This window comes from Scyliorhinus canicula, chromosome 4, assembly GCF_902713615.1.
Source record: "Scyliorhinus canicula chromosome 4, sScyCan1.1, whole genome shotgun sequence".
In the NCBI taxonomy this organism is placed as follows: Eukaryota; Metazoa; Chordata; class Chondrichthyes; order Carcharhiniformes; family Scyliorhinidae; genus Scyliorhinus; species Scyliorhinus canicula.
The window spans coordinates 212456250-212468318 of NC_052149.1; the positions used below are offsets into that span (position 1 = coordinate 212456250).

General features: G+C 47.1%; 1 protein-coding gene across 5 annotated transcripts in view; it reads right to left on the minus strand.

The window, feature by feature from the left end:
- The window catches only part of aff4 (AF4/FMR2 family, member 4), a 136484-nt gene that overhangs the window by 61571 nt on the left and 62844 nt on the right, over positions 1-12069 (minus strand). For all 5 annotated transcript variants that reach the window (XM_038796030.1, XM_038796028.1, XM_038796032.1 and 2 more), the window contains exons 3-4: positions 8091-8217; positions 6151-6975 (exon numbers count right to left, since the gene is read on the minus strand). In XM_038796030.1, coding sequence (XP_038651958.1) covers positions 6151-6975; positions 8091-8217 — 952 coding nt within the window. The remainder of the gene's footprint in view (positions 1-6150; positions 6976-8090; positions 8218-12069) is intronic.

Here is a 12069-nt window from a genome sequence, read left to right on the forward strand (position 1 = left end):
CCTTATTTACACCCAAAATACAGCAGTCTGCCCTCTTGAGCATTTATTTTCAGAATTTTATTTCAATGATAAAACAGTTTTCCTAAATTAACTTCTTGGGCAGCAGAGTGGCTACCACTGCTGCCTCAGTGCCAGGGACCCGGGTTCTATTCCGACCTTGGGTAAGTGTCTGTGTGGATGTGTGCAGGTTAGGAGGCTGGCCATGGTAAAAACTGCCACTTAGTGTCCAAACATGTGCAGGTTAGATGGGGTTACGAGAATAGGGTGGGGGAGTGGGCCTGGATAGGTTGCTCGTTTGGAGGGTCGGTGTAGACGTGATGGGCCCAATGGACTCGTCCTGTCCTATTGGAATTCTATAGAAATAAAGTTTTACACAAAAAGTGGACCTACTGCTAAGTTACCCAGAATGCCAATCGAGCAATATACAGTGGTGAACAAAGGTTAATCAACTACTGTTTTTCAAATTCATTCAGTGAAATAACTACACCAATGTTTCTGCAGTAGGTCCAGCAGTTTTACATTTGAGGGGTAGAGAGGCGGGAGAGACAGAGAGCGAGAGGCGGGAGAGACAGAGAGCGAGAGGCGGGAGAGACAGAGAGCGAGAGGCGGGAGAGACAGAGAGCGAGAGGCGGGAGAGACAGAGAGCGAGAGGCGGGAGAGACAGAGAGCGAGAGGCGGGAGAGACAGAGAGCGAGAGGCGGGAGAGACAGAGAGCGAGAGGCGGGAGAGACAGAGAGCGAGAGGCGGGAGAGACAGAGAGCGAGAGGCGGGAGAGACAGAGAGCGAGAGGCGGGAGAGACAGAGAGCGAGAGGCGGGAGAGACAGAGAGCGAGAGGCGGGAGAGACAGAGAGCGAGAGGCGGGAGAGACAGAGAGCGAGAGGCGGGAGAGACAGAGAGCGAGAGGCGGGAGAGACAGAGAGCGAGAGGCGGGAGAGACAGAGAGCGAGAGGCGGGAGAGACAGAGAGCGAGAGGCGGGAGAGACAGAGAGCGAGAGGCGGGAGAGACAGAGAGCGAGAGGCGGGAGAGACAGAGAGCGAGAGGCGGGAGAGACAGAGAGCGAGAGGCGGGAGAGACAGAGAGCGAGAGGCGGGAGAGACAGAGAGCGAGAGGCGGGAGAGACAGAGAGCGAGAGGCGGGAGAGACAGAGAGCGAGAGGCGGGAGAGACAGAGAGCGAGAGGCGGGAGAGACAGAGAGCGAGAGGCGGGAGAGACAGAGAGCGAGAGGCGGGAGAGACAGAGAGCGAGAGGCGGGAGAGACAGAGAGCGAGAGGCGGGAGAGACAGAGAGCGAGAGGCGGGAGAGACAGAGAGCGAGAGGCGGGAGAGACAGAGAGCGAGAGGCGGGAGAGACAGAGAGCGAGAGGCGGGAGAGACAGAGAGCGAGAGGCGGGAGAGACAGAGAGCGAGAGGCGGGAGAGACAGAGAGCGAGAGGCGGGAGAGACAGAGAGCGAGAGGCGGGAGAGACAGAGAGCGAGAGGCGGGAGAGACAGAGAGCGAGAGGCGGGAGAGACAGAGAGCGAGAGGGGGGAGAGACAGAGAGCGAGAGGCGGGAGAGACAGAGAGCGAGAGGCGGGAGAGACAGAGAGCGAGAGGCGGGAGAGACAGAGAGCGAGAGGCGGGAGAGACAGAGAGCGAGAGGCGGGAGAGACAGAGAGCGAGAGGCGAGAGAGACAGAGAGCGAGAGGCGGGAGAGACAGAGAGCGAGAGAGACAGAGAGCGAGAGGCGGGAGAGACAGAGAGCGAGAGGCGGGAGAGACAGAGAGCGAGAGGCGGGAGAGACAGAGAGCGAGAGGCGGGAGAGACAGAGAGCGAGAGGCAGGCAGACAGAGAGCGAGAGGCAGGCAGACAGAGAGCGAGAGGCAGGCAGACAGAGAGCGAGAGGGAGGCAGACAGAGAGCGAGAGGGAGGCAGACAGAGAGCGAGAGGCAGGCAGACAGAGAGCGAGAGGGAGGCAGACAGAGAGCGAGAGATTGATTGATTCTGTGTGTTTGCGCAAGTGTCTGTTATGAAAATGCAGCTCTCAAGCAACACTCCTAATATTAAAAGAATTTCTGGTAGGGGAGAGAGAGCCCGGCTTACCGCCTATCCCTATAAAATGGGTCACTGTTCCAGAAACAGCCCAGATGATATGCTGGATATAAAATGAAAAGAGTAGAACAAATGTTTTTTGTTTTTAAAAAATCATTCATGGCATTTCGGCATTGCTGGTCAGGCTAGCATTTATTTCCCACCCCTAACAGCCTAATGAAGGTGGTGTCAAGTCGCCTTCATGCAACACTGCAGTCTATGTGATGAAGGTTTCAGAAGGGGGGGGGAGGCAGAAGACGGGAAATTATTGGCCGGTTAGCCTGACTTCTGTCATTGGTATGATTTTAGAGTCCATTATTAAAGATGAAATCGTGGAGAACTTGGAAGTGTATGGTAAAATAGGACTGAGTCATCATGGCTTTGTCAAGTGGAGGTCATGTCTGACAAATCTCGTGTCTGCGTGGGTTTCGCCCCCACAACCCAAAGATGTGCAGGTTAGGTGGATTGGCCACGTTAAATTGCCCCTTAATTGGAAAAAATAATTGGGTACACTAAATTTATTAAAAAAAAATGTCTGACAAATCTAAAAATTGAATGCTGGTATCAGTAATGGCGACTATGACAACTAATAATAATAATCTTTATTGTCACAAGTAGGCTTACATTAACACTGCAAAGACGTTACTGTGAAACTCCCCCATTAGCCACACTCCAGCGCCCGCTTGTGCAGACATGGCGAGAATTCAGAATGTCCAAATGACCTAATAGCATGTCTTTCGGGACTTGTGCGAGGAAACCAGAGCACCCGGAGGAAACCCACGCAGACATGGGGAGAACGTGCAGACTCTGCACAGACAGTGAATCATGCCGGGAATCGAACCTGGGACCCTGGTGCTGTGAAGCCAGTGTTAGCCACTATGCTACCGTGTTGAGGAAATTAGGCAAAGGAGAACCAATGCAGGTGATTTATTTAGATTTCCAGAAGGCCTTTGACAAGGGCCGAATAGGAGACTGTTAAATAAGTTAAGAGTTCATGGTGTTCAAGGTAAGATCCGGCATGGATAGAGGATTGGCTGACTGGCAGAAGCAGAGAATGGGGATAAAGAGGTATTTTTCAGAATGACAGCCAGTGACTACTGGTGAGCCTCAGGGGTCAGTGCTGGGGCCTTTCACAACATACATTAATGATCTGGAAGAAGGAAGTGAAGGCACTGTTGCTAAGTTTGCAGATGATACAAAGATCTGTAGAGGGACAAGTAGTATTGAGGAAGCAAAAGGGCTACAGAAGGACTTGGACAAGCGAGGAGAGTGGGCAAAAGAAGTGGCAGATGGAATACAATGTGGAAAAGTATGAGGTTATGTACTTTGGAAGGAGAAATGGAGGCATTGACTGTTTTCTGAATGGGGAAATATTTAGGAAATCAGAAGCACAGAGGGACTTGGGAGTCCTTGTTCATGATCCTCTGAAGGTTAACGTGCAGATTCAGTCAGCAGTTATGAAGGCAAATGCAATGTTAGCATTCACAGAATTTACAGTGCAGAAGGAGGCCCTTCGGCCCATAAGAGTCTGCACTGGCCCTTGGAAAGAGCACCCTACCCAAACCCACATTTCCACCCTGCCCCCACCAATCCTTTTGGTCACTAAGGGGCAATTCAGCACGGCCAATCCACCTAACCTGCACATCTTTGGACTGTGGGAGGAAACCGGAGCACTCGGAGGAAACCCACACAGATACAGGGAGAACATGCAGATTCTGCACAGACAGTGACCCAAGCCAGGAATCGAACCAGGGACGCTGGAGCTGTGAAGCAACTGTGCTAACCACTGTGCTACCATGCTGTCCTCTTGTCGATAGGGCAAGAATACAAGACCAGGGATGTACTTCTGAGGCTAAATAAGACTCTGGTCAGACCCCATTTGGAGTATTGAGAGCAGTTTTGGGTCCTGTATCCAAGTAAGGATGTGCTGGCCTTGGAAAAGGTCCAGAGGAGGTTCACAAGAATGACCCATGGAGTGAAGAGCTTGTCGTATGAGGAACGGTTGAGGACTCTGGGTCTGTACTCGTTGGAGTTTAGAAGGATGAGGAGGAGGGGCGGGGGGGAATCTTATTGAAACTTACAGGATACTGTGAGGCCTGGATAGAGTGGACGTGGAGAGGATGTTTCCACTTGTAGGAAAAACTAGAACCAGGACACAATTTCAGACTAAAGGGACGATCCTTTAAAACAGAGATGAGGAGGAATTTCTTCTTCCAGAGGGTGGTGAATCTGTGGAACTCTGTCACAGAAGGGTGTGGAGGCCAAATCACTGATGTTTTAAGAGAGAGATAGATAGGTTCTTGATTAATAAGGGGGTCAGGGGTTATGGGAAGAAGGCAGGATGAATGGGAATGAGAAAAATATCAGCCATGATTGAATGGCAGAGCAGATTCGATTGGCCGAGTGGCCTAATTCTGCTTCTGTGTCTTATGGTCATGTAAGCTACACCCACAGTGCTGGTAGGGATAAGTTCCAGGATTTTGGCCCAGCAATAAATGAAGGTGGTGATGTTTCCCTGCCTTGGCTGCCTTATCCTTCGAGATGGCAGTGGTTGTGGGTTTGGAAGGTTCTGTTGAAGGGGCATTACTGAGGTCCTGCAGTGCATCTTGGAGATGGTACACACTGCAGCCATTGTGCATCGGTGGTGGAGGGAGTGAATGTTGTGGATGGGATGCCTATCAAGCAAGCGGGTGCTTTGTACTGGGTGGTTTCAAGTTTCTTGAGTGTTGTTAGAGCTGCACTCACCCAGGCAAGTTGAGAATATTCCATCACACTCCTGATTTGTAGGTGGTCAGGGTTGGCGAGTCAGGAGGAGTTACTCATTGTGAAATTCCTAATCTCTGACCTGGCTCTGTAGCCACAGTATTTATATGGCTGGTCCAGTTCAGTTTCTGGTCAATGGTAAACCCCAGTGCTACATAGAATTACATATTACATAGAATTTACAGTGCAGAAGGAGGCCACTCGGCCCATCGAGTCTGCACCGGCTCCTGAAAAGAGCACCCCACCCAAGGTCAACACCTCCCCCATCCCAACAACCCAACCCAATACTAAGGGCAATTTTGGACACTAAGGGCAATTTAGCATGGCCTAACCTGCACATCTTTGGACTGTGGGAGGAAACCGGAGCACCCGGAGGAAACCCACGCACACACGGGGAGGATGTGCAGACTCCGCACAGAGTGACCCAAGCCGGAATCGTTGATAGTGGGGGTTTCAGCAATGGTAATGTAATTGAATGTCAAGGGGTGATGGTTGGATTCTCTCTTGTTGGAGTGGTCATGGTAAGAGATAGAGTGAAAAAGTAGCAGTAATATAATCAGTCCAGCATATAGGCCAACTACTAGTGCATGCAATGTAGAGAAACACATCTGCAAATAAATTACGGAGGGGTGCAAGAATTAGAGACTGGGGGACTTTTGATTATCCAAATATAGACTGCATAGGAATAGTTCAAAGGGACAAGGAGGTCGACAGTTCCTGTATTGTGTTCAAGAGAATTTTCTGCAGCAGTACGCTTCCAGCCCAACGAGAGGAAAGGCACTGTTGGACCAAACTGGTCCAAGTGGGTCAGTTAACAGTGGGAAAGCATTTAAGGAACAGTGGCCATTGTACCAAAGGGTTTAAGTTGGGCTTGAAAAAAGACAAGGAGCAATCCAGAGTAGGGATAACTAATTGGGGAAAAGCCAACTTTGATAAGAAGTTTGGTTTGGGCTCCTTCGTGTACTAGTCAGAGTGAAAACTCAAAGCAGAAGTTTCTCACTTTACAGTTGAGACTGGAAGGTAGCTCAATTCTCAAAAGTTCTGTGCAAAGACAAAACAGTAAGGACAGTAAGGTAGTATTTGGAAGCAGTTAAATGCAGATCAGCTAGCTACTTTACGGTCTTAGCTTTCTATTGAACTAATTGCAATTCCATATTGGTTATAAAGTTTGGCTTTGAGGTTTTGAAACAACATGCAGTGCCAGCAAAATACCAATTTTTATTTCAGACAAGATTTTACAGTACCTTGGTACGTCGATACAATTGCTTTAGAATTCAAATTTTGAATTTTTGGAAAAAAGTTGACGCAATTTGCTTACCTCCTGTTGAGATGGGATTTTTAGTTTTGAGAGATGTACTTTATTGCCCGACTTCATTTCTGCCAGACTACTGCCATGAGACTGGTTACCATAATGCTCGGAGGGAATCTTCGGTTCTAATGATTCATTCGGGGCTTGATCCTGTCCATCCATAGGCCTTACATATGCAGTGGGTTTCTGTAACATTGAGTTGGGTTTGGACATCAATGCAGGAGTGAATGACTGCGAAGAATGCTGCCCACTAGCAGGAAATGTGTGAACACGAGATGGAGAGTCCCAGGTAGCGTCCAGGTCTCGAGGAGATTTTGACCGGTGCCGCTCCTTACTATGGTGGTCACTTCCTTGAGATCTGGAATGACTAGAACTTAAAGAAGAAGAAACTGCAGGTGGTTTCGCTGGGCTGACCGAATGGGATTTTGAATGTTCAGATCCATGTTGGCCACTTCTCTTACGACTGCTGTGTGAATCACGGTCGTGTCTCTGACTACTGCTACTGCCAGAACTGCTGCTGCCACCACTGAGTCTTTGGCTACTGCCATGGCTGCTTTGCAACCCTGAACTTGACCTCTTTTGTGACTGCGATGAAGTACCAGGAGCAGAAGTTGCTGGACCTACTGGAGTCCACTTACTACTTTGGTGAGATATACCGTGTCTCTGCTCACCAAAGAAAGCTTGGTCAGGCTTCTCATCTGTAGTTGATGGAACTGTCCCTTTGGGTGTGACTGTGAGCTTTTGAAGAGATTTGTCTCCTATGAAGTCTTTCATTTCATCATAATTTCCCAACATGCTCTGGATTCTGCTAGAAAGTTTATCTTCCGTTCGTCCCTGTTTTTTTTTTAAAAACAAAAATACATTAAAAAGAGTAGAAAACTTAACTTTTAGTAAGTGTTTAGCTGATGACGAATGCAATAATTGACAACTATAATGCATCAGGCAGCAACTTTGTGATTCATAACAATCCCGATCACAGGCGAAGTACATATACAAATACATAGGGTCTTCAGTTTCAATTACCGCTGTTGCATCCTCACATCTTAAATCACCAAAAAGGTCAGTGTGATTTCTAACTGTACAACAAAAACCAGTACAGCTCTAACAAATATAACAGAGTTGAATATAGATACAACCGCAGTGCAGATCCAGACACAGCCAAAATACAGTATTGAGCATTACCATATAGAAATACACCCAGAAAGAACGGTGCAATCTAATTCCGCACGTCTTTACCCGAAGGCCTTTTTTATATTAACCACAACTTTCTCTGCTTGATTATTACAAATTTGTTGGACTATGATGATTTGAGCAATAAATAAAGTTTATGGCAGCTATCATAGCGTCTTCAAAAAACTCAGGTTTACAACCCTTAAAATTGATGAAACGATCAGGAAATTCAGATTACATAGAGTGGAAGACATTGAATAAGCATGAAGTACTAAACTACCCCAAGTATATATGATCCGAATGCTATTGTGAAAAATAAGACATTTTGCTTTTTGGTGAGCTGTGTCTCTTGACTGCAAGATATCGATTACCTCAAGCGGCAGTAAAACAAACTCACTGTTTTTTTCCAAAACAAACCCACACACAGAAAATAAAAGTATAGCATGTTCAAAAAATATTTAGCTTAAGCCCATCAAATGCATTTCACACAAGACTTTTGAAGCCAAGACTTTCCACTTTGTACCTGGGGAGTCCAATTTGCTGAAGATAGGTTTCTTAATAAATCATTACATTTCATTTGAAGCACCTTGTAGGGTGTAAAAGTCTTACATATTCAAGGATTATTTTTATTTATTCAGTTTCAAATTTGCTTTTGTCATCATTAAAACAGTTCCATTTTAGGATCACAAGGGAAAGGGTCAGGACAGCTGGCTTCCTGTCCTAAATAATCTGCATGTTCAAGGATAATTATTAGCTTTGCTCACCCATATTTACTGTACCTGTACTTTATACGGCTCAGCAAAGAGAGGGGAATTTCCAGCGAAAGTCTCTTCATTCTGAATTCCTTGATTTCTTCGTTCCCGTTCTTTCATTCGTAGTACATTTCTATCTTCACGGTTCATGTTTCTGATAAGAAAGAAACAACCAGTTGTTTCAAAGAAATGTTGGCGGCATGAGTTTAAAAAAAGTGCTTTACAGCCTGCAATTTTGGAGAAGAACTGATTGGCGCCAAATATTACGTCAGTAAGTATGCTATATTCACATTTCAAGTCCAGCTTTAGCTTTCTTTGTAGCAACACCGAAATATGCTGGATGAATCCAGCAAAACAGACAACATAAGTTAGTTACTAATATTATGTAAATTAAATAGAACATTAACACGGCTTAATTGCTTTCAGTATGGCTACGTGCTGGCTATACTGACATCAAGTTCAGGACTTTCTCCAAACCAATCTTTTACCAATAAGGTCATCAGCACTCCCATTTTAACCAAATAACAAAGGCAAATTTGTAACAAAGTGGTGGCTGTTGGATGACTTTCAAAGGAGCAGTGGCATTATCAATAAATTTTACAAATCAAACACTAGATTTTGGAGACCTGCTAGTTTCATAGTGGTCTTGTTCTATGATTTACGAGGACTTAAAAAAAAAATTCAGAAAATATACGGATCACAAGCGAGGCTAGCATTTATTGCACATCTTTAATTGGTTGGGAGAAAGTAGTGGTGAGCTGCCTTCTTGAACCACTGCAGTCTCTGTGGTGTGTGTACACCAACAGTGGGTTAAGGAGGCAGTACCATGATTTTGAGCCAGCAACAGTGAAGGAGGGGAACATCCAGGTGGTGGTGCTCCCAGGTATCTGCTGTCCTTGTCCTTCTAGATGGTAGTGGCTATGGATTTGGAAAGTGCAAAGGAGCCTGGTTAGTTTCTGTTGTGCATCTTGGAGATGGTACACACTGCTGCTAGGGCATTGGTGGTGGAGGGAGTGAAGGTGGTGAGGGAGTGAAAGTGGCGAGTTACTCACTGCAGGATTCCGAGCCTTTGATCTGTTCTTGTAGCCAGTTCAGTTCAGTTTCCGGTCAATGGTAACCCCCAGGATATTGATAGTGGGGGATTCAGTGGGTAATGCAATTGAATGGGGCGATGGTTAGATTCTGTCCTGTTGGAGAGAATCATTGCCTGGCACTTGTGTGGTGCGAATATTACTTGCCTTTTATTATCCAAGCCTGGATATTTTCCAGGTCTTGCTGTGTTTGAACATGAACTGCTTCTGTATCTGAGGAGTCACGAATGGTGCTGAACATTGTGCAATATAAACATAGAAAATAGGAGGAGCAGGCCATTTGAGCTTGTTCCACCATTCATTATGATCATGGCTAATCATCCAACTCCGTAACCTGTTCCTGCTTTCACCCCATATCCTTTGATCCCTTTAGTCCCAAGAACTATATTTAACTCCTTTGCTTTGGCCTAACAAGCACGTCTTTTGGGAGTTGTGGGAGGAAACCGGAGCACCTGGAGGAAACCCATGCAGACACGGGGAGAACGTGCAGACTCCGCAGAGACAGTGACCCAAGCTGGGAATCGAACCCGGGTCCCTGGCTCTGTGAAGCAACAGTGCTAACCACTGGCCGGCTTGGTGGAGGACGTGGAAGGAGATCTGAAGAGGTGGGATGCCCTCCCACTATCACTAGTGGAGAAGATGCAGACGGTCAATATGAAAATCCTTCACGATATTCGTGCCAAAGGCGTTCTTCCAAAAAGTGACAGGTTAATTTTGACATTTGTATGGGCTGGCAAGATGAATGGATTCAGAGGTTTTTTTTCTAGAGGCGTGGTTGGGTTGGCACCCTCAAATCTACTATACTACTACTGGATGGCAAAATGTGGAGAAGGTGTGACAATGATGGGGTGGGGTGGCAGAGTGAGTGCAGGTGAAGGAGACTTTGTGGGTGGGGATGTGCATAAGGGCCCTGGCTATGGCCCCCCTTTTGTTCTACCCCGGTTAAGTAGAATGTGAGCTCAGTGGTGACATCGTCCCAAAAGTTTGGAACCAGTTGAGGTGACACTTTGGTGTTGCGGGGATATGTTGTTCCTGCCCCAATATGTAGGAATTACAGTTTTGCTCTGATGGAGATGGATGTGACATATAAGCATTGGCAGAGGAAAGAGGTGGAGCAGGTGAGGGATCTGTTCATGGAAGGGAGGTTTGCAAGGTTTGGAGAGTTACAGATACAAGTTGCTGAGGGGGTGTGAGTTCAGGTATATACAGGTGCGAGACTTTGCGCGGAAGTAGATAACCTTGATCCCATAACTGCTCGAACATACTTTGCTGCATAGGTTGGTACCACAGGATGAGCTGCGAAATGGGAGGATTACGGGCATTTCCAGGTGGATGGTGGACATGGATAAGATGCCAATTAAGGAGATAAAACGGAAGTGGGAGGAAGAGCTGCAAATGGAATTGGGATGGTGGGGGGGGGGGGGGGGGGGGGGGGCGTTTGTAGTGAAATGCAACATCATCCTGCACTGGGATGAGCCTGGTACAGTTTAAGTGGTGTATAGGGCTCATATGATGTAGGCTCATATGAGCTGGTTCTTTCCAGAGGCAGAGGGTAATTGTGAGAGGTGTGGAGGGGGCCGGCAAATCAATTAAAACATTTTTTTTCTAAATAAAAAGAGTACCCAATTCTATTTTTCCGCCTCTTTAGCATGGCCAATTCAGCTACCCTGCACATCTTTTTGGGTTGTGGGGGGGGGGGGGGTGAATGTACAAAATCCTTATGTACAGTGACCCGGGGCCGGGATTGAATCCAGGTCCTCAGTTCCGTGAGGGAGCAGTACTAACCACTGTGCCACCGTGGGGGGCTGGCAAAGGTCCATATGTTTTGGTCATATCTGAGAATAGTGGGTTTTTGGGACCCGATTTGTGAAGCACTGTCGCAGATTGTGGAGGTGACAATGTCACCGTGCCTACTGGTGGCCATCTTCGGAGGGTCAGAGCTGCTGAAGGGGACGGGTGCCGATGTTTTGGCCTTCGCCAATTACCGAGCGGCGGTTTCTACAGGGGTGGAGGTTGGTGGAGCCACCGAGGGTGATGGCGTGGTTGGGGTATGTGGCAGAGTTCCTGAAGTTAGAAAAAATTAAGTTCGCTCTCACAAGGTCAAAGGAGGGGTTATTCATAAGATGGAGGATGTTCCTGTCACAAATGCCTGGCAATGACCATCTACAATAAACTAAAATCCAGCCATCTCCCCGAGACATTCAATAGTGTTACCATAGCTGAATACCCCACTATTAACATCTAAGACTTACCATTGACCAGAAGCTGAACTGGACTAGCCATATAAATACTGTGGTTATAAGAGCAGGCCAGAGATTTGAAATCTGGGGGTGAATAACATATCCTAATTCCCCAAATCCTGTACAAGGTACAAGCCAAGAGTGTGATGGATTATTCTCCACTTGTCTGGATGCATGCAGCTCCAACACTCAAGAAGCTTGACATAATCCAGGACAAGCAGCCCACATAAATGGCACCCTATCCGCAAACATTCACTCACTCCAACACCAACACACAGTGGCAGCAATATGCAAAGATAAGGTAAAGCCGCCATAGTCCCAGATGACCATAGGCTTTACCTTATTTCCCCTTCGAAGGGGAGAGCTAACTGGTGGCGATTTAACCTGAGGATCACCACACTTCAGGCGAGGGGCAAGGTTAATAAGGCGGGCCTTCATGAATAACCTCAAATGGTATAGAATTAAACCCTGCATCACAAACCAGCTGTGTAGCCACCCACCCCACCTCCCTGCAGTATGCACCATTTACAGGATTACAAGAACACGCACCAAGGATCCCCTTGGACAGCATCTTCCAATCATGCTATCTGTTCCTTCACTGTCGTTTGGTCAAAATCCTGGAACTTGCTCAGCACTTTAGGTTTAACTAAAGCACATGGACTGCAGTGGTTCAAG